This window comes from Lactuca serriola, chromosome 4 (assembly GCF_051521515.1).
Source record: "Lactuca serriola cultivar US96UC23 chromosome 4, Lser_US96UC23_V15, whole genome shotgun sequence".
NCBI lineage: Eukaryota > Viridiplantae > Streptophyta > Magnoliopsida > Asterales > Asteraceae > Lactuca > Lactuca serriola.
Window position 1 is genome coordinate 398,186,207 of NC_136411.1, and position 23,584 is coordinate 398,209,790.

The following is a 23,584-nucleotide window of genomic DNA, read 5'->3' on the forward strand; positions in this document are numbered from 1 at the left end:
GCAACTAAACTCGTACAATGAGCCTTCTTGTGGTCTCTTTGAATGCACTGAAAGCAAACCAGATCATATATCGGAGTGTCGGGGGTGGTAGCAGTACAATCTCCGCTGATATGACTAGTTTGGTTGCACATGAAGCAGCCAGAACCCACCCCTTTGTACGTCCCCTCGTGCGTCTTTCCGCACTTGCGACAGCGGCTACGGCCCTGCTAGCCTCTATGTCTAAAATCAGATACCTTGGGCCTCTTGCCTAACCCCTCAAAACTCACAGCAGAATTTGGTTTCCTCTTCCTCTCTGACTCCAAATCAGTCTTGCTTTCTCTAGCCCTCGCTATCATGTCTTCCAGCGTCTTGAAGCTGGATCGTCTTACAAACTGCCGAATATCGCTGCTCAACATCTCATGGTACCAGGCCTTTTTCATCTCCTTGCCTGCCACATACTGCGAAACCAGAATTGCCTTCTCCCTAAACATAGTGGTGATCTCAGTCACCTCGAATCAATAGCATCGCCTACCACATGATGCCCTACCTACTCCCACCAATCACGAGCCCTATCCTTCAGGAGGCAGGATGCTAGTCTGACTTTGTCCCCCTTGGGACAACGACTGGTACGGAAAGTGTTGGCAACATCCACCAACCACATGTTGCTCGCAATGGGGTCGCTAGCCCCATGATAGTCTGGATCTCCACAAGCCTAAAACCCCCTGAAGGTCAGAGAGCGTGTCCCAATCAAAACCACAATCTCAGAGCGAATAGCGCTCAATCTCTCATCAAGAAGCTCCATAATACCCTCCTTGACCGTGCCAAAAATCACTGGAGTCTGATCAAGGATATTGCGTGTAATCTCAGTCGAGATAAACTCCCTCGTCTGGTCGTCAAGCTGCCCGACTCTAGAACCCGAGCCTGGTCCTTCCCCGACACCAGAACTGCCCACTGGCCTACCTTGCAATACCACCATACTAAAAATAGACCATAAACCTATCAGAATAAGCATCAATGCATATCGGGGAAATCATAACTACACAAGCTCCCTGGTTCATTACAACCCTCCTTGAATTGAGTATAGATCCTCTGCTTCGAGTAGTACGGGCCCATACTACCTTCCACATCTATCCGTACTTTCCTCAAGAATTGCCTTCACTCAACCAACTTACTCAATAACCAACAGATCCCTCGCAACTAGGGCTCTCAGCACTAAATCGCATCCTAGGTTCTCCAAGGGTGGACTCCACACCACTCTCCGCCATTAGCTGCAGAAGGAACTCATGCTAGCCACCTCTAACTAGCTCACAAATACAATTACATATTATAAAAACTAGATAATTCTTAGAATGAGAGGTCTCTCCCTACAACGGTTGGACTCAGACAAGAGATATGCAATAGAGCTAAACCTAATTGTTATGTATAAAACTTGAATGATCGAATAGATTCAAACAGGTAAAGAACCAAAAACACAGAAAGAATATCAAGTTATATTGAATGATTAATAAGCACAACCATATAAGACCTCAATGAAGAACTGCTACTATAAAGGTTGTGTAGGGTTTACAAGATTGACGATTACAAGATATGGCGAATGCATGCACTTTACATAGTAAAACCCTAATATTAAATAACGGGTGGACAGGCCCAACCCGCTATACAAGATCGTACTAATTACTTCATAAATAATGATACAACATATATGACCTAAAAATCTCCCTATTTGCATCAATTGAGGCATGAGACCTTCACCGTCGAGTTCGCTTCTGAACTTCAAAAAGCTTAGAATGATGCTCAGCAAATCCTTGTGAACCTCGATATACCAAAGGATCCTATCGAAGAAACACTTCTTATCCCCTTTACGATTCCCTTTTCTTTTATCCATAAACTTCAAAATGTACTGAAGGCAAGAAATAATGTAAAGATGCTTATCAGCAAGATAGAAACAAACTTTTTGAAAACCAGCATTTGTTTACTCTTTCATTTGAAAACCCATGCACCAGCCTTCCTTTCGTATCTTCCCCAACTTCATTTTGTCAAAATCTTTTAGAGCTTCCTTGGGAAACACAGTCGGCCTCTTTCCCATAACAGTTGCAATCTCAACATCCATTTTTCCAACCTCTTGAATTTACGAAACTAACATTGTTTGAGATGTGAAACAATGGGTTCATACTTTTGTACATCCTTGAGTAACATATTGATCAGCAAAATCCAATTGTATGGGTTCAGGCAAGGTAGATCAGCAAGTGTAAATTCGCATACCCGACTCATAGAACCTCTAGTAACCGTTAATCGAGCATTTGGGAAGCTATCGGTTTCAATCGGACCTGAAACCTTCACAACTGTTATCTTTCTTGCACTCTAGGTTTCATACTGAGGCTTCATATGCTTTAAGTAGAAGGAGAAGAGCATATGGTCAACACCATTGTCAGTCATAGGAACATTCACAACTTCGATGAAGCTACGAAACTTGAAGACACTCTGTGTTATTGGAAGATCAAGTTGTGAATCTTGTGTGTTCTGCAAGCCGAAAGATACAAGAGGCTCTAACCAATATTGGCTTGGATTGTCGGCAACCTCATTCACAATTCGCTCCAAAGTCCACAATGGAAATAAAAGTTTCTTGCTTTCCAAAGTGACTTTAGCTTCTCGTTCAACTTTCTCTTTCTCTTCTGCTTCTCTTACAATGCGATTATGTTCATCGATCTTAGCTTCACGAGCCTTCCTTCATTTCAGCTCATGCTCATCAGGCTAATCTTCTTCACTATCATCGATACGCTTCTCTTTACCTTTCGAACCTGAAGCTTCATTATCCTTCGATTCGTTTTCTTACTTTCCCTTTACAATTGTCTTTATAGTTGTATCGGCTGGTTTTGGGGTATCTTTCATAGATTGCCTCACAGTGTCTCCCCATTGTCTCAGAAGTGTGTCAGACTCCGAAATACCCTCAATCTTGTAGAGCATCGAGAACACAGGCCTAAGCTTTTCAGCCAAATGCTTCCTGAAAGTAATTGTGATTAGAGAATCACGAGTCTCAATGATGTCTGAGAGTAAGGTGTTCACGTCTACAACACAACTCATCACCACCGCCTTTTCGGATAAGGGTGTAGTAATCTGATGTTCAGCATGTGCGAGCTTGACAGACAGAACCTTCACTTTTTCTATTTTGACTATGTGCGTATCCATGATTGAGTTTTCAATGGCCAAGTCTTCATGAAGCTTGTATATCTTGGAAGAGATGGAGGTGTGAAGCTCTAAATTGTCTGATTGGATGCTAGTGCGAACCTTTTCTAGAGCATCCTTCTCTGTCTGAAGAGTATAACCAAGACGGGTTATTACTGCATTCGCTTTCGCAGTATTTGTTTCAAAAGAAGTCTGGAATTTACTCATAAAGGATTGAGCATCATTGATTAGTTTATCATCTTTTTTGGTCGTTTCCTTGCATACAGAAGCTGAAGCCTCAACAACTTGATTCGTTTTGTCAAGGTTCGCGGAGTGTTCCTTCGTCATCATTTCAAAGAAGGCCTTGACAGTTTCTTGAGAGTAGTCACCATGAGACGATGTTTTTGTGGACTCAATTAAGGAATCCAACTTTTCAATCAGTGCCTTTAACTGCCCTTTGTTAACCGGGGCTTCATCATCACTCTCTGTCCGAAAGATGAATGGGCTGTAGGTAAACCCTCCAAAATCGTCTTCATCATCACCATAAATAGTATCTGTTTCATCTTGGCGTAGAGGTGAGATGGGTGATGAAGAATGACCAAAACTGAAATCTGAAGCACCAGCCCCCGCATCAGATGCGTTGAGAGAAACTAGAGGTTCACTAGTGGTTGTGGTTATAGTTGTTGTCGAATTTGTAGAGAGTGGATTAGATTGTGCAAAAGTAACTTGGGGTTGTGAAACGCCCATAGGAGGACATGGTGTGATGGTAATAGGAGTGGTAGTGGTAATAGGAGATTAAGGAGGAGAAAAACTTTGGAAAAAGTCATCAAAAATTGACACAAATGTTGTCATTTGAAAAGTTACCTCCGGGTTCGTTGTTGCAAGCTCCGAAACTTGAGGGGTGAGATGTAGCAGTACTATCAACATGTTCGTGGTGAACATTGTCATGAACCTGAATATCCGAAAATGTGTTGGACTATGAATCTGATGGGTTTTGAGAAAAAGAACAATCATATGTGCATGTACAAAAACCTAAAGCTTTGGATCTAGTTTTCTCTATTGTACATGAAAATTTATCCAAAGCTTGTAAACCCTAATGTAGCACACTATAAAAATCAAAATCTACAACTAAAACAAGTTTAGATGATTACCTTTGATAGTAGCAAGAATCTTCATCTTCAAGAGCTTACTATCACAATTGTAATACCTCTAATGGATTACAAACACCAAGGCAAGAAGATGATCAAGAAGAGAGGGAATGGAGGCTTGATTTCAGTTCTTATAACTCTATGGTTTCTTCTGGTAGCCAAAATATGAAGCCCTAGGGGTCCAAAATAGTTAAGCAGCTAGGGTTTCAGTCAATACCCTAATTTGATAGCTTAGGCCCTAAGCAACTCCAAGAGCCTTCTGGAATAGGGCCCTTGGACGATTTCAAGGTGGGCTTCCACCCTAATTTCGTCCACTCCCTTAGTCCACAAGATCCACAGCCCAAAATCAATCATCTTATAATTGACAATTCCAGTCCCCTTTATTTAATTAATCTCTTTCAACCACAAAATTAATTCTTGACCAATATTAATTAAACAATATGATTTCTCTTTTAATATATTATTCATATAATATATTAATAAACCATAATATCCTCTCTCTTTTAATATATTAAGGACTTAGACACTAATCCAACAGTCTCCCACTTGGATATGTCTAACAACTATAAATGCAAGTATGACTTCAGGATCCTATTAGCAATCATAGCTCTCAAAATCCACTGTCGAACACTGATCTTATCAGTAACCTTTCCTTTATATAAGGGATCATATAGTCCTCCGTTGAAGATATCGTACGGACAATTACATGGAACATAGTCATACTAATTATCCCACAGTTTGTTTCTCAATCTCTGATTAATCTGACATAGAACTTAATTGAACACATCAACTCAGTCCTGACCGGGACCGACACATAAGTCAAACCAAATCATCGAGGGGCCCTTATATCGCTTTTACCCTCTTAGGATAAAAGGAACAGATAAACTTCGACTTATATGCATTTACTATTCACGCATCAAATCATGCACAACGATATGTTTTATAACATCAAGTTCCTGATGCATTTACACAATATCAATGCACAACCAACTCGCAAACAACAAACCATATATCTAGGTTTAAAGACTATATGATATTATCGTCTTGCGATCACTCGTGATAAATTCCATGAAGTGATGCCATCAAGCATGGGTTTAATCCAATGCTCAAATCTTATTTCATAAGCACTCATGAACGTTGCTTCAAACTTTTGCTATATCTAATACACTTTAGACAGTCTACAAACCAATTCACGACAGTCTTCTTTCATACCTACTTCCAAAGTATGAGCGACTGTGGACCACTCGAATAATCTTATTATTCAGGAAGTTAAAACGTGGCAAAGTGAAACAATATGTAAATAATTAACACAACACAATAACTTTTCTTATAAATAATACTCCCTTATTTGATCGTCAAATGTTAATTACAATTTATCTATTACACGTTTCGAAGCTATCTAATCTAAACTAATATCGTCCTTCAGCCCAATGCTCCTAGCATGCTGCAAGTGTTTAACCTTATTCAGTCCCTTCGTAAGGGGATCTACTAGGTTATCCCCTGACGATACACTCTTTACCACGAGGATTCCCTCTTCTACCCGATGTCTAATAAATTGATATTTCTTGTCGATATGTTGGGATCTGCCATGATCCCTCAGTTCCTTGGTCAAGGAAACCGCTCCTTTATTACTGCAAAAAATATCTATAGGGTCCTTTATGGCTGACACAACTCCAAGGTCTCCGGTGAAGTTCTTCAACCATACCACCTCCTTTGATGCTTCGCTCGCTACTATGTACTTTGATTCGCACGTTGAATCAGTTACGATCTCTTTCTTGGAACTTTTCCAAGTCACTGCTCCTCCATTTAGGGTAAAGACCTAGCCCGACTGAGAGCGGTAATTGTCCTGTTCGGTCTGAAAACTGGCGTCACTATACCCTCGCACCGTCAAGTCATTACTCCCACCGAGGACAAGAAACCATTCTTTGGTCCTCTGAATAAACTTAGAAATATTCTTGATTGCGGTCCAATGTGCTCTGCCAGGGTTCCCTTTATATCTGCTAACCACGCTCAAAGTGAAGGCCACATTAGGGCGAGTACAAGTCATAACATACATGATCGATCCAACTGTGTAAGTGTAAGGTACTCAGCTAATGTCTACTATCTCGAGTTCGGTGCTCGGGCTTTGAGTCTTAGTCAACTTGGCATTGCTTTGAATCGGTAACTCCCCTTTCTTGGGGTTCTCTAAACTAAAACGTCTTAGTACCTTGTCCAAGTAAGTATTCTTACTAATTCCTATTAGTATTTTACTCATTTTTCTCACTATCCTTATTCCCAGAATATAGGCAACCTCTCCGAGGTCCTTCATAGTGAAGCACTTCCCAATCCAGGGCTTAACTTTCTGCAGGGTTGGGATGTCGTTTCCTATGAGTAGTATGTCATCAACATACAATACGAGGAAGCTAACTATACCCCCACTGTCTTTGACATATACACATGAATCATCCTCGCTTCTCAGGAAGCCAAACTCTTTGACTTTCTCATTGAAACAAAGATTCCATCTGCGAGATGCTTGTTTCAATCCATAAATAGATTTCTCAAGCTTACACACTCTATTAGGATGCTTCGCATCGACAAAATCCTCCGGTTGACTCATGTAAACATCCTCAGCCAACTTACCATTAAGGAAAGCAGTTTTGACAACCATCTGCCATATTTCATAATAATGAAACGCAATTATGGCTAGCATATCCCTGATAGACTTTATCTTCGCAACTGGTGAGACGGTCTCATCATAGTCAACTCCGGGAGTTTGAGTAAATCCCTTCGCAACCAATCGTGCTTTAAAAGTGTGTACCTTCCCATCCATGTCGGTCTTCTTCTTGAAGATCCATTTGCACCCGACCGTCTTACGACCTGGCACATTGTCAACCAAATCCCAAACTTGGTTGTCATACACGGATTGAATCTCGATGTCCATTGCTTCTTTCCATTTAGAAGACTCTAGGCTTGTCATGGATTCCTTATAGTTATTAGGTTCATCCAAATTTATTAGTGTACTATCACTAATAAACGTATCACCCTCACTTGTTATATGAAAACCATACAACACAGGCGGAACACTAACTCTACTGGAATGTCTAAGAGGTAAGGACTCGTCATTCGGTTCAACAGGAGTTTCCTCTTCAGGTTGAGCACCAGTGTTTGAGGTTCCTTCATCATTCGATTCTTGAAGCTCTTCAAGATCGATTTGCCACCCACTGTCCCCTTGTTTTATGAGTTCTCACTCTCAAAAAACCCCTCTCCTCGCAACGAAGACAACATTGTCACTCGGTCTATAGAAGAGATATCCAAATGACTTCTGCAAATAGCCAATAAAAATACAACACTCACTACGAGGTTCGAGCTTGTCGTGAGTCTCTCGTCTTTTGAAAGCCTCACAATCCCAAACCTTGATGTGTGCCAACGAGGGAGCTTTCCCAGTCCACATCTCGTGAGGTAGTTTGGAAACCTTCTTGGTAGGGACTAGGTTAAGGATATGGGCAGCAGTCTCTAAGACATAACCCCAAAATGGGATAGGTAGCGAAGCACGACTCATCATGGAACGAACCATGTTCAGCAAGGTTCGATTACGCCTCTCAGCCTCACCGTTCAACTGCGGTGTCCTAGGTGGCATCAAATGCGAAACGACTTTGCATTCCTTGAGGTAGTCGTGGAATTCAAGACTAAGTACTCTCCACCTCGCTCAGATCGAAACATCTTGATTTTCCTGCCCAGCTGATTCTCCACTTCTTGCTTAAACTCTTTGAACTTTTCAAAGGTTTCTGACTTGTGATTGATTAAGTAGATATATCCATATATGTTATAATCATCGGTAAAAGTCACATAGAAGCGGCTTGCATCCCTTGTGGTGGATCTAAATGGCCCACACACATCGATGTGTATGTGATCCAATAAACCCTCACCCCTTTCACAAGTACCAGTGAAGGGTGACTTCGTCATCTTTCCAAGTAAACAAGACTCGCACAATGTCATCGTCCCTAAGGTCGAATGACTCTAACACTCCATCCTTTAGGAGTTTGGCTATGCGTTTCTTGTTGACATGTCCAAGACGACAATGCCACAAGCATGATTTGTCCAAACTATTGGAGGAATCGATATGCAACACATCATTTCTTAAGTTGACTATAACCATCACAGTTTTAAATATTCCATTACAAGGCAATGCTTCAAAAATAGAAAACACCATAAAGAAAAGCATTAATAGAACCTCTTTCATTATCAAACGAAAATCTAAATCCTTGTCTATACAAACCTGAAAAGAAATGATGTTTCTTGCCATTTCTGACGAATAGCAACAATTATTCAACAGTAGTCTTAACCCACTACTATGCACTAAAGAGTAAACTCCAATCTTGGTGATAGGCGAACATCTTCTGTTCCCCATGATCAAGTTTATCTTCCCATTCTCCACATCTCTATTTCTTCATAGACCCTGCAAATCAGAACAAATGAGAAAACCACATCCTATATCAAGAACCCAAGAAATAGCATGCGATGAGTTATTAGATTTAATAGTATAAATACCTGCGAATGATGGCTTAATCTTCCCATCCTTGATATCCTGCATACATTTCGGGCATATTCATTTTCAATGCCCCTTCTCATGGCAGTAGTAGCACTCTACATCCTTTGGATTGGATGTGGGTGCAACGGGACCAACCTTGGTTCCACTAGAAAAGATGTCATCATGGGACTTTCCCTTATGGTGGCTCTTGGAAGGAGCCTTTCTTTTCTTACCCTTTCGCTACCCAATAGCAAAGACAAGGGCAGCTGTAGCGGATGTTGATGCAATCGATTTGTCCTTGAGGTTGCTCTTAGCAGTCCTCAACAAGCCATGAAGCTTGCTCAAGCTGACCTCCTCTTTGTTCATGTGGTAGGTCATGCGAAACTGGTTGAAACATGGTGACAAGGAGTGAAGAATGATATCAATCGCCAACTCTTCATCGAAGTTAACATTTAACTTCAGCAGACGATTGCCATATCTCTGCATCTTCTGCAGATGAGCAGTGACAGACTCTCCGTCCCTTATCTTGGTCGTGATCATCGAGGTGATAATCTTGTACCTCTCTTGCCTGGCACTTTGGTGCTACCTGTCCAGTAAATCCTGGTGCATCTCATAGGGATAGTAGTCCTCGTAGGACTTTTGGAGTTCTGCAGTAATAGTCGCTAGCATGATGCAATGGACGTTCATAGCATCTTGCTCGTGGGCCTCAAAGGCAGCTATCTCCTCAGGAGTGGTAGTGTTGACATTCACCACCTTTAGCTCCTTGTCGACGATATACTCCTTGTCCTCGTAGCGGGTAACCATTCGAATATTGCAGATCCAATCATTGAAATTGGTCCCATCGAAAATCACCCTCCCACACAAATTCATGAGTGAGAACGAGCCGGAAGAGGTTGATCCCGAAGCGTTGTTGTTGTTCGAGTTAGACATCTGAAAAAGAAAAGAGACAAAGTTCAATTAGATAAGAATCCCCAATTAAACACCCAAATGAGAAATTAGGGCTAGGATCCAACAACATTATTTGCAATTTAGAAGAGCGATGTCGTAATATAAACAACAAATAATTTTAAGGTAAGTGAATGACGATTCACTAATTTCCACCATGAAAAACAAAAGAAAATTAAGTTATAAGTGTATTGAAAATTCCTAGATCTTTTGAGATTCATTGAACTTTTCAATGGCATGTTTAAATCTCAATATACCCTTCAAGTTTGTGACTGGGATACCGAGGATCACAAAAAATGTTTGAATAACCATGCAAATGTACATGGTGCCCCCAATGTTACAGTTACCTAATCAATATGCCGGTTAGCTACACACGCTCCATTGATCTATGACAAACATCAAGTCACCCTTTGCTACCGTCGCTAGACCCAAATTAGTGTGTCGGTTAACCACACACGCTCCACTAATGTCTTGGCAAGGGTACAAGGTGTAATTTCATGGAATAGCATCAAATTTACATTTTTCCTAAAGTAACTAAGATTAGGAATTTTATAAAAAATATTTAGTTACTTTATTAATCATTATACTTTTAATGAGGAATTAGTAGCCTATCCTACCCGTTTAGCTAACGACCCTCCACCAATCAAGGAAGCAGTGAGTGAGAGTGGACACCTATTAAACTATCATTTTATAGGCAACAACCTTATACCCCCCTTATAGATTGCCTTCATGAATGAGGCCTACTAACGATAAGACTAGCATTTATCTTATACATATATAATAATAATTATTATTATAATATTGTAATAGTATAAGGGTTGAATTTTAAACTTGTAAAATTCTAGGGTTTGGAATTTAATTGTTTCAAAATTAAACTTTTAATAAAAAATTTAAATTCCAAAACTTGAGGGGAAGTTTTGAAACATTTCAAAACTATCAAGATCAAAATTAAAATAATATAATTAAACAATAAAATGGTAATTATCTAATTTTGACATAATCAAATTTCATGCAAGATAATTGATCAAATAATTCAAAAAATCAGGGTTTATCAAATAAAGCAGTAATTATCTGATTAAATGATAAATATCTTTTATTTTGACTAAGATAATCACATGGAATCAATACAAATTTGATTTTATTAATTAAAAACATTTTTGGTAATCATCCCAAGTCAAAATAAACCAAAATCCCGAAAATTCATCTGTCTGACTGCCCGAATCGCCAAGTCCCTTACAGAACTCGCCGAGTTCATCTTGGGACTTGACGAGCCTGTCAGGCAGAAGGCATAAAAAAAATTTCAAGCAATAAATAAACACACAATGCATCAAATACAATAGAAACCAAGCAATGCTCTGATACCACTGATGGGTTTTGAGCAAAAGAACATTCCTATGTGCACATGCAAAACCCTAGAGCTTTGGATCCAGGTTTCTCTATTATACATGAAAATTTATACAAAGCTTGTAAACCCTAATCTAGCATACTATAAAAATCAACATCTACAACTAAAAGAAGTTTAGATGATTACCTTTGATAGTAGCAAGAATCTTCAACTTCAAGAGCTTAGTATCACAAATGTAATACCTCTAATGGCTTACAAATAGCAAGGCAAGAAGATGATCAAGAAGAGAGGGAATGGAGGCTTGATTTCGGCTCCTATAACTCTAGGGTTTCTTCTGGTAGCTGAAATATGAAGCCCTAGGGGTCCTTAAATAGCTGAGCTGCTAGGGTTTCAGTCAAAACCCTAATTGGATAGCTTAGGCCCTAATCAACTCCAAGAACCATTTGGAATAGGGCCCTTGGACAATTTCAAGGTGGGATTCCACCCTAATTTCGTCCAGTCCTTTAATCTACAAGATCCACAACCAAAAATCAATTATCTTATAATTGACAATTCCAGACCCCTTTACTTAATTAATCTCTTTTAGCCACAAAATTAATTCTTGAACAACATTAATTAAACAATATGATTTCTCTTTTAATGTATTATTCATATAGTATATTAATAAACCATTATTTCCTCTCACTTCATAAATCATCATGTCAAGTTGCTTTGGTGAAGGCAACCCAAAAGGACCATGCAACAACCGGGTCAAGTACATACCAAATATAGTTAAGGACTTAGACACTAATCCAACAAAATCTTCATGGTCACTAGGCGTGGGAGTACGAGGCTTACGAGCCACTCGCTTTACCTTCTTCTTAGGAGTTTGGGCTTGTTCAGATGGACAAACATTCACAACTCTTTTCTTTCCTCCCTTATTTGGTTTGTCAGCCTCTTCAAATACCTTTTGTACTGCATCGGTCATTGGGCGAAGACCAAAGGCTGGTAGACTGCGATAGGCTGGCAGTTGTGTCGTGTAGTCAAAAGGGTACTCTGGACCAGTTGAGCCCAAAGTACAATCCCATATTCAAGATTGATTCCTGAAAAGATGTCGTATATTATTTTCATGAATAGCTTGCTTGCACAATCGGAGCCGGTTACCCTCTCAGAAAAGCTTTTGAAGATGAGGGTAAACAACCCATTCCATATCGGTGGTAGATTTGGCTTTTAATGAACTTTGAGACAGCAGTCAAAACCACCTTGTATCCCATTTAGTAAAACATCTCGAAGATTGCAGAGTTGGAGACAGTCTTAGGGTCGACTAGGTTATGACCTTGAAGAAGCCCTAACAGGCTACAGAACCGCGATTTCGAGATGTAGGTTTTCTTGTTAGCGATTTCATAGGTAATATGTTCCTCCCCTTTTTGGAAGCTTGCAGTAGAATACGCCTTAGACAGATGAACAAAGGGTACAATTTCATATTTCGTCAGTGCGATGACCAGTGGGGAATAGTGGAGACACTCGACGAGAGGTTGAAGAAAACCATCGTACTTGGCTGGATCAAGGTCCATAATGAGATTATGGTTTGCCTTGATGTTGAGAAGTGAGGATTGAGCCATTTGATATACGATGGAATGAGTTTCTGATGAAGCCGCCATGGATGCTTGATAAAGATGATGATGAACAGTGGAGAGAATAATCGTCGGGGGAGTTTTTGATTACTTTTGAAAGTGGTAATGAATAATGAATCGTCAAAATCCTTTTATACCTTATAATAAGAGAGAGAAATTCGGCGGTTCGTTGCATCAAACACTGAAAACTCGCCTAAAAAAGCGTGAGTGACAGTTGTGTCGTGTGTCAGGCGGCGGGACTGTAGCGTCAGCTTCAAATTTTCATGCGCCCAAATCTTATCCTTTTAATTATTTCATTTTAGTTACGCCCTTTTGCAACCGATTTAGTTACACCCTTTTGTAATTAGTTGCTATCAGTTGTTCTGCGAAACTAAAAGTAATCATAAGTACCACAAACCAGACTTTGGAAAATCACAAGGATCTTCGTGCGATAGTGTGCCAAAGATAAAGAAGTAAATCAACATTATTCTATGGGATTCTAGAGATGTCTGTTAAGACATGAAGCAGATGGATCCCGGGCAATGATCTCTTCCTTCGGAGTCAAGAGAGACTCTAAAGTGTCTGTGTGGTGTCCCAATGAATTACAATAATCTTTTTGTTGAGAAACAGTGAAAGGCTTCTTTTCATTAAGCTTAAAGGGTGGCTTCATCTTCAACGAAACTACGAAACTTGACATATGTCCGAACGTTTGGATAAAGTACTTGTCTGACCATTGTAGTTATAAGAACATGTATGCTTTGGAATTATTTGAAGTGACTTGGAAAAGTATAGAAATCTCAAAAAAAAAAAAAAAAAAAAAAAAAAAAAAAAAAAAAACTAGATCTATTAGGAAGAAACGGCTTAGGACTAGAACATTTCATTAAGATCACACAAAAAGAAAAAGAGATTTCATGGTACTGACCACGAAGGTGGACATTCGTTAATTCCTTGGTAAATAAGCTAGAACATTTAAATTATTCACCGTCAATTCGTAATTATGTGTTGGATTCTGGTTTTCACTCAATTCATGGTGATAACGAATTTAAGATCATAAACACGAAATTTGTGTAACCATAAACCTCAGTGGTAATATCTAAGAGTCTCAAGGGTTACATTCATGAATTCGAAAGTGATGGAAAAGTAGTAAGAGGTGGTTCCAAAGAAAAATGTACCTCTATTATGCAAAAATGACCAAGCAGTTAACTCTTAACTCGATACGAGAAGAGTAAGGTAGTTCATGACTTATGTGAATGAACAACCCAATTGGGAAGAAACGATTGGTGTTATCGATTCATTATGGGTTCACGTAGAGTCTTTGAGATTTCGGACTACATGCAACAGCATGCTTCTAGGGACACTTAACTAGTGCATAGATTAGGAAATTTATACCTGCCCCATCATTCATAATTGAGATCACCAAGATATGTGCCTTCAAACTAGCTCAATTAACTAATATTTTTGGTATTTTGAATATTTTAATAAAAGAAATATGTAATGACAATAAAGAAAATATTTTTGTATTTTTAATTTTCTGAAAAAGAAATAAAAACATAAAGAAATAAAACATTTTTGGATTTTCAATTCTTTGAAAAAGAAATTAAAGGAGAAATAAATAAATAATTTTCGATTTTCTATTTTCTGAAAAAGAAATAAAAACAGAAATAAATGAATAGCAACAAAGAAAATGTACAAAGGATGCCTTGTGTAGTAGCTTGAATAACTTGGCCTCAAAAAAGCTTAGCACCCTAAGTGGATGCCTCAAATGGAATCACAAAACACCAACAACAATTAGGATGAGTATAGAGAGGTTATGGAGACTCTAAAATCGGTTCTTACTCTTCAAATTACAAGTGGTAGCCAATTTTGGACTTAAAAATACATATATATGTGTAGAATATCAAGGATCATGTGTAACCCTAATCCATACACATTAGCCCATGATCCATCCATTTGATTAGGATAAATACTTCATGGATTAACCCATAAGCCCATCACAAATCAAACCATGGACCTTTAGCCCAATTCATATGTAACATTTTAATTAGTCTCTTTTGATCACTAAATTAATTCTTGTCAATACTAATTAAATAATATGAGTCCTTAATTAATATATTATACTTATAATATATTAATAAATCATAATTAACCTCTTACTCAAATATCCCTCCTAACATATTGCTTTGATGAATGCAACCCAAATGGACCATCCTACTATCGGTTCAAGTACATACCAATTATAGTTATGGGATTAGACACTTAATTCAACAGATGGGAGTTCAGGAAACTCCCAAACGCCAGTCAACATCACCTTCGCCATGCTTAGTAAGCAATGAGAATCGGTAGGTGTGATCCGAACTCCTGATGGGATATAGGATTCGGCTCGAGAGGTACGACGTTGTGATAGTTCGAGTGCGGTGAGGCCATGAGTGGTATTCATGGTGGGATTGATGTAGTTTTAGGCTGTGATGGGATTGTAACATTCATCGGTATGAGGTAGAATATTTATGTGATGGTCACAAGCACGTAAATGGGGGATCAGCTCGTGCTTTGGGCACACCGACCAGGGATATCGAGATACTATTCTCAGTTTTGGGAGGAAGGATCTTCGGAGTCCGCGGGCGAGCCCGGACGATTATAGGAATTTGGGAGAGAACTAGTAGAGACCATGGAGTCAAGGGTTGGATCTTGTGTTGCAGGATCATTTGGATAATTAGAATGTGACACGGTAGGGTTTAGGCTAGGTAGCCTTGATATTGATCTCTTAGGGACCTTGTGGTTGAACCAAGTAAGATTCTAGTAGTCTTTAGGATTAGCTTAAGGGTAGTTATTTATGGTCAAGTAAGGGACATTAGGAGATGTGGTGCATTAAGCAAATGCAGATTCAGGGATCTCGGAGTACGAGTGGAATATTGATATGGTTTTGAGTAAGATTCTGAAACGGAGTTTGTGCGCGTTCGGTGTGAGATTTTTGTTCCAGTGGAACAAGGATTAAGATATCTACACGCTGAGGGCATAAATCGCAAGGTTCAAGGATAATGGATGGATCTAGTTGATGACAGTCCGAGTTATTTTGATGTGTCTTTGGTTGGTTTTATCCGTGAAAGAGCCACAACGTGTTTGAAGTGAGGAAAAGATGGGTTGTTCGAGACCGAGGATGAGATGAGACTGCAGTGGATCATGTAGCATTCATTTTGTTAGCAGAAGTTTTAATGACAAGGTGTGCTAAGCAAGTCCTGCCAGTCGGTTTTCTTTTCGGGAGACGCGTAGGACTATTGTGTGTTTTTAGCGAAGAAATCAGTTTGGTGTTCGATGTTTCGAGTGGTTTTCAGATAAGGTGGTATCAAAGATGTCTTGGCTACTTCTAAAAAGCAAAAAGTGGTAGTATGAAGAGTCGAAGTGGGTTCAGTGACTTAGGGTTCGTGTGAGGACTTGCTTTTATTCGGGGTATACGCTAAGTTGTTTTATAGTTGGATTAAATAACCTCAGAGTGGCTGATTAGACCCTGTTGTGTAGCTCTCGTCCGTCTCTAACCGTTGCAGGGATGAATCTCCTACTCGAAGGATTATTTGAGCCTCCTGACAAGTTGAGAGTTCTGTAGCCTCATTTGACCTGTGATTTTGTCCTTTTGTAAGCCTCAAGGTATTATGGGTAGAAAGTATTTTATTTAGGTTGGTTTTCTTATGGAATAAGTTCAAAGAAGGTTTAGTGTGGGCGGTTTTCGGGAAGCTAGGTCAATTTGAAGTTTCGAGTTCAGAAGGATAGAGGTGGTTTTATGCAAGAGGGTTTAAGGTTCGTTCCTTTTCAGGTTGATAAGTCCTTTTAGGGTTGATATCAGTTGCCATGGGAAGCCTATATTTATTCTGGATTGTGGAGGTATTGACCAGATCGTCAGATGTGTTGGGGAAGGTAAGGACGGATTTGAAGGAAGAAATCTAATTCAAGTGGGGGAGAGTTGTAACACTCCAAATCTGGTAGTTACTTTTTATACCCTTGAAATGAAAATTGTGGCATAATGGTCCCTTCGCACGTTGGGCTTACTCTTGGTGTACGCATAGCGTACTAAGGATGCATGACTGCAGAGGGTCAGCACGTACGCTGGGCGTACCAAAGGGTACGCGGGGCATACATGACGAATATGCAAAACCCTAATTATCTGACTTGACAATTATTTAAGCATCCTTAACTCATTATGACTAAACCGTAACCAGCCTCTAGAGCCTCATTTTGTCCCTTTACCTCAGTTTTACTTTAAGAGTGTGATTTTGGAGAATAGAAAACTTTTGGGGGCATTTTGGAGCTTATTCAAGAAGACGAAGTTAGTAAGAAAGCTTGGGGTGGCACTGGGCATCAACATACTGCATCTAGTTCACCTTGATGAACTTTTGGAGGTATAAAGTCTTAATCTTGCCAATACATGCAAGATTCATGAAGATTCACAGAGATAACCACCATACTAACTACATAATGTAAACATGCACCGACCTTGGTGCCTTCGACCCACTAAACCCGGTAAGGAAACTCACCTTGCAAAGCTGAATGATACGGATGCTCCCCGACTGCTGGTCCTACGATTCCTCGAGCTATCAATTGACAATTAAAGCTAATTAAGTTCGGGATCTAAATCACTTAACCACAAGCTCTCACTGGGATAAAAGACCCTTTTACCCCTAACATACCCTTGCCAAACAGAAACTTTAGATCATAACTAATGGCCCAAAAGAGATAATTAATCTCACAAGGCCGAAAATATGGCCCAATTTCCAATTGGGCCCAATCCCTTCTCATGGCCCTAACCCAAGGCCGAAAAATATTTTCCTAACCCAAAGAGTCGATTCCAGATGGCCCACTCAGGCCCAAAGTACAAGCCTAAGGAAAATAGCCCAAACCGATGCCCAAAAGACGCCAACCCAAACCACTGAGTATCATGGGCGTAATCAGCTGTACGCTTAGCGTACAGGATGCATGGTGTATACGTTGCGTATATAGGCTTGTACGCCCAGTGTACTCTCCTATTAAGCCAAAATCCCAAAAAGAGCTTAATCACTTAAGATCTGGAGCTCCAAACATAGATCTGAGTCCATTGAAGGGTCTTAACCCATAAAGTCGAATACTTGGCGGCTTGCATGCCCCCATATGGGCCCAAACTAAAAAATATTACAACCTAATTCCTTAAAATGGATAAAACTCATGCATGGATGCAACAAGACTTCCAAGATGGCAACTTTCTGACATAGGGACTCCCATAACACCAAGGGTGGCAACCCTAAGCTTAGCAAACGATTTTAAACCATAAAGCTTCATTATTTGGACCAAATAGATTCAAAGCTCTACTCAAGAGATCTAAGTATTCGTAAGGCAAGTTCAAGACTTCATACCTTGAAAGGGTCTGAAATGAAGCAACAATCCCAGATCTACACCTTCTCCTTTGAGCCACAACCTTGCTTCAACCTTTACTTCCTTGGAGAAGGGATCAAAACACAAAGAATGTTCTCAAGACGCCTTCCAAACACAAGAACACACAATATATGAATTAGGGTTTCGTGGGAGCTGCTTAAAGGTGAGATGGAGGTTGGTCTTTAAGGCATAATGTTCTTTATATGGTGCTCAACCTTAAAATTTAGGGTTTGGGGACTGCACGCCTACGCTGCGTGTACGTGTGTGGCATACACGATCATCACATACTAGTACACTGCACGTACATAATAAGGATCTAAAGGATCCATGCCCAAGTAAAAAAAAATAATTAACCCACTATAAATAATACCTTGGAGAAATATCGAGCATTACATTTTTTTTTCAATGACACCCCGTGTGTATTGACTTTCTGTTGACTTGAATTTAACTTTTATTTAATGTGCTATTAACTTTTTTTTTCCGATTAGAAATATTATGTTCTCAGTTTGTTCTATCCAGGTGGAACTTTTTGGTTATGTTACCTTAGTAGCCTCCTACTTCCTTTTCAAATTTGGCTTAGTGAAATCTAACACAGTTAAATTAACTTTTCTTGAATTTTTAGTGCCAAAAGAGTTAAGGACCCATCAGGGAGTGACAAAGTGCAATATATGTATTGAATATCAATATGAGGCATCTATTTTCCAAAAAAAAAAAAACAAACAAACAAACAAATATAGAGTTGTTAGATTTCTTTATGTCTGTTTAAAAATATGATCAACTGTGTAAATATTTCTAACTACAGTTTTGCATACGAATATCTTGATTTATTAAAATATAGATGATTTTGACTGTCATACGTCTATGTGGTTTCACTAATAGTTCCTGTCAAAAAGTCGATAAAATTTGTATAAAATTAGCTTATTATTTTAGATATTTTGTACTTTTAACAATTTTTATTCTTACTTAATAAAATGACTTTTTGTACTTTAGGTTTGGTACTGCACCTGGCTCGAAAGGTTCTGATGCCACAAAGGAAGTGAAGGACCTGAAAAAGAAGCTTGCAACATAGAGGTTGTTATGACCATATCATCAAATAATAATAATTCACCATAAATTAATAAAAAGATATTATTTTGACATATAATCATATCATTATATTCTTTGTTATTAGATTTATGATCACATAAATAACACTCATCGAAGAAGATGACAAGAAGTTCAGACTTTGTAGGTTTTGGATCCTCTTCAAGTGTTGATCCTCTTGTTTTCAAGAACAAAAAATAAGACAAGGGCACTCATGAAATTTACTTTATCAATAATACTTTTTTAATTTCCATTTTGTATTTGAACATGTATGTCTTTCTAAATGTCCGTTTGAACAACTCTTTTGTTGATATTGGATTTACAATACTTCCGCTTGTACCGCTAAAGTTGGTATAATGTCTCTAAATTTCTGACATATTGTAAGTTTCAGTTATAACCGGGCGGTTCAACTAATTTGACATATGGTAAGTTTCCATATATAAACAATTGTGGTCAAACACAATTCTTTTAGTTTTAGAAAATATGAAAACATTAGATAGATTATTAGGCTATTCCAACAAACAAAAACTGACTCGTGGTTCATCACAAGCTCACTCACTGGTTTACATTAAAAGATAAAATAGAGAAATAGATGTATTCAAACAATTTTATTCAACTGATTTTTTAAATAGTATTGATAATTTAACTTTACATTAAAGTTTTATATACAAAATAGGGATAATGACTTGAAAGGGTAACGAACTTTCGACTTTTTTCACATTTAGTCATTAAACTTTTTTTCGTTATCTATTTGTCATTGAACTATTGAAACTGTTCACATTTTACCCTTATGACCGGCTGTTACCGGTCATAAGGGTAAAATGTGAACAGTTTCAATAGTTTAGTGGTAAATAGATAACGAAAAAAAGTTTAGTGACTAAATATGAACAAAATCGAAAGTTCGTTTCCCTCTAAAAAGTTCAATGACTAAATGTGAATAAACTTCCTCTTGTATTATGTTTTAGCAAATTATTTATTTTTGTTAAATTGTAGCAACATTTGTTGATGAAGAAATCTATGAAATAAAAAAAAAAACAAAAAAAAAAAAACAAAACCCTGAAAATATATTTAAAAAAAAAACAAAAAACCGAAACCAAAATAAAAAACCAATGGTTTGACATTTTCCAAAATAAAAAATCAAAATTTTCAATCTGATTTTGGTTTTACAAAAAAATGAATCATTCTCACTGATGTGAATTATGACCATTGGTTTGGCATGCAGAATTTGTGACATCCCATGAATACATAGTTACAACATCGTCTGAACTCGTAATTCATAGTAAGGGGTTAGAGTATCATTACATAAATACGTAGTTACAACATCGCCTGAACTCGTAATTCATCACTTACAAGTTATGGGCCTGCTGGTGTTTCCATTGGGTTGTCTAGAATAGTCTGTGGTCGCCATCTATACTCTGGCAGATGACTACATCGCCACATTGTCGGTTAAGGTTATGGTATCTCCTTTCATCCTACATCACCTATTCATCATCATCTATTTACCTACTTATCATCACCTATCTCTCATCATTTTATTTCATCACACACCAACTATTTCATCTACCCATTGAAATAAATAATTTCCTTCCAAAAAGTTCAATGACTAAATTTGAACAAACTTCCTCCTGTATTATGTTTTAGCAAATTATTTATTTTTGTTAAATCGTAGCAACATTTGTTGATGAAGAAATCTATGAAATAAAAAAAAAAAAAAAAAAAAAAACAAAACCCTGAAAATATATTTAAAAAAAAAAAAACAAAAAACCGAAACCGAAATAAAAAACCAATAGTTTGACATTTTCCAAAATAAAAAATCAAAATTTTCAATCTGATTTTGGTTTTACAAAAAAATTAAACATTCTCATTGATGTAATTTATGACCATTGGTTTGGCATGTGGAATTTGTGACATCCCATGAATACGTAGTTACAACATCGTCTAAACTCGTAATTCATAGTAAGGGGTTAGAGTATCATCGCATGAATACGTAGTTACAACATCGTCTGAACTCGTAATTCATCACCTACAAGTTATGGGCCTGCTGGTGTTTCCACTAGGTTGTCTAGAATAGCCCGTGGTCGCCATCTATATTCTGGTAGATGACTACACTGCCACATTGTCGGTTAAGGTTATGGTATCACCTTTCATCCTACATCACCTATTCATCATAATCTATTTACCTAATTATCATCACCTTTCTATCATCACCTATTTCTCATCATTTTATTTCATCACACACCAACTATTTCATCTACCCATTGAAATAAATAATTTTTTTATTTCATAGATTTCTTCATCAACAAATGTTGCTACAATTAAACAAAAATAAATAATTTGCTAAAACATAATATAATAGGAAGTTTGTTCACATGTAGCCATTGAAATTTTTAGAGGAAAACAAACTTTTGATTTTGTTCACATTTAGTCACTAAACTTTTTTTCGTTATCTATTTGTCACTAAACTATTGAAACTGTTCACATTATGCCTTATGACTGCTAACAGCCGGTCATAAGGGTAAAATATGAACAATTTCAATAGCTCAATGCCAAATAGATAACGAAATAAAGTTTAGTGACTAAATGTGAAAAAAATCAAAAATTCGTTACCCTTTTAAGTCATTGTCCTTGCAAAATAAATATTCACATTTATGACATTAGTTATAACCATTCGATTTATTCGAAATGGGCCTGTTAAGTAGAAGGGGGGCTTGGGCCACGTGATGACATACGAACTTCAAAGCCTTAATTAATGATTCCGTATCTCTATGACATGACTCCATCTCCAGTTTCACTGGATTCCCATGACCATCATTACACTCCAACTGATGTCATTAATGACCCTCCATTATTATTTATTAATCATATTATTTTACAAACAAATAAAGATGCAGATTGGACATTCCATAAACAACAAAACATTATTTCTGTCTTTATTAAGCAAAAAACACATCCAGCCAAAACACATTCACGTGTTTTTTGTTTGAAAATTTTCTTTTTCCCCATCTCATTTTAGACTCCACATGTCCCTCTATCCATTCTATCCTGCATCATCTTCAACCACATATACTATATATATACACCACTTACACACACACACACTCCGTATCATCGTCGTCATCATCATGGAACCAAGAACCATCATCTTCATTCTGTTAGTGACAACCTCCATGTTTATGCAACTTGAAGGTTCAAGACATAGTATACCTCACATCAGTGTGATGGGCATGGTCTACTGTGATGTCTGTTCCAACAACTCTTTCAACAACAATCACAGCTACTTCTTGTCAGGTTTTTGTCCAACCTTCTCCTTCGTTAATAATAATCTTCAATTAGATTGTAATTTCATTTTACAGAGACTGATTGATTTAATTCTATATAATTGATTGCAGGGGCAGAGGTTAGGATCGACTGCAAGTTCAATGCAGTTTCACCAAGAACAGCTGAACAGATATCAGTCTCTGTAAACAAGACTACCAATCGCTATGGTGTGTACAGACTGGATATACCTTCTGTGGATGGGATCTACTGCGCTAGTGAATCTGCTGTTATGAACACGTGTAGGGCCAGTTTGATTGCAAGTAGTTCACCACAATGCAACGTGCCTGGTTTCATAACCACTTCTGATGAGTTTTCTCTTAAATCCCAACATGCAAATCTTTGTATCTACAGTATGTTTGCTTTGAGTTTTAGACCATTTAAAAAAGATCTTACCATTTGTGGAAACTAATCCATGTAATATTTATTAGTAATCTGATAATTACTTGGTTATTACATGATTTTGGCATTGTTTTTTCGGTTTTGAAAAGGAACAAGAGTTGTGAGGACAATTTAGTGGGGCCCAAACCAGATCCACCTGGAAGCGGAACTGGAAATGTGCTCTGCGGATCCCTTGTATTATTTTCATTGAAAGTTTAGCCGCACAATGTACCAAAATTCTTACTTCTTAATTAGCTGTTACTTATGATCATTATTCATTGACAACTATGGTGTACATCTTTTTAATTATCCTCTAAACGGCTGTGGTGGTTCAGTGGTTTCTTCTTTGTTGAAATATGTGGTTGCTTTGTTCTACAAACTTAACATTTCCATTATATTTCGTGTTAGATTGTTTTTGTATGTATTTGTTTTGGTGATATCTTCTGAATGTATTAATGAAAGAAATGTTGAGTCTGGGTGAACACTGTAATATCTTATAAGTAATGGACATGGACTATTGCTCGCCTTTTACGAAAGTTGGAGATGAAGGACGCGCGTATCTTTTGACCTATGGGTTATTAGATGATCCAGCTATATATTTGAAGAAGGTGTGGAGACGGGTCATTCAGTAGATTATCACAGCTCATTTCACACACACAGTTCCTCTCGTCTCTCTCACTTGATACAAATATATTTAGGGCTTTCTGTTATGGTTTCGATAGTCTTTGTGTTC

General features: G+C 38.0%; 1 protein-coding gene across 2 annotated transcripts; it reads left to right on the plus strand.

Moving 5' to 3' along the window:
- The first annotated feature begins 22,198 nt into the window (after positions 1-22,198).
- LOC145097981 (uncharacterized) lies at positions 22,199-23,191 on the plus strand. Of its 2 annotated transcripts, XM_079035669.1 has the most exons (3): positions 22,199-22,443; positions 22,545-22,823; positions 22,962-23,191. In XM_079035669.1, the coding sequence occupies exons 1-3, from the start codon at positions 22,278-22,280 to the stop codon at positions 22,985-22,987; spliced, it is 471 nt and encodes a 156-aa protein (XP_078891795.1). In that variant the 5' UTR covers positions 22,199-22,277; the 3' UTR covers positions 22,988-23,191. The 2 variants fall into 2 exon arrangements, with proteins under 2 accessions (XP_078891795.1, XP_078891794.1); XM_079035668.1 differs by having other exon boundaries at positions 22,200-22,443; positions 22,545-23,191.
- Positions 23,192-23,584: the final 393 nt, after the last annotated feature.

Bases quoted from the DNA above. Each gene is read 5' to 3' on its own strand.
- LOC145097981 (XM_079035668.1), top strand. From the start codon at position 22,278: ATGGAACCAAGAACCATCATCTTCATTCTGTTAGTGACAACCTCCATG. The intron at 22,444-22,544 runs GTTTTTGTCCAA...AATTGATTGCAG, and splicing joins TCACAGCTACTTCTTGTCAG to GGGCAGAGGTTAGGATCGAC.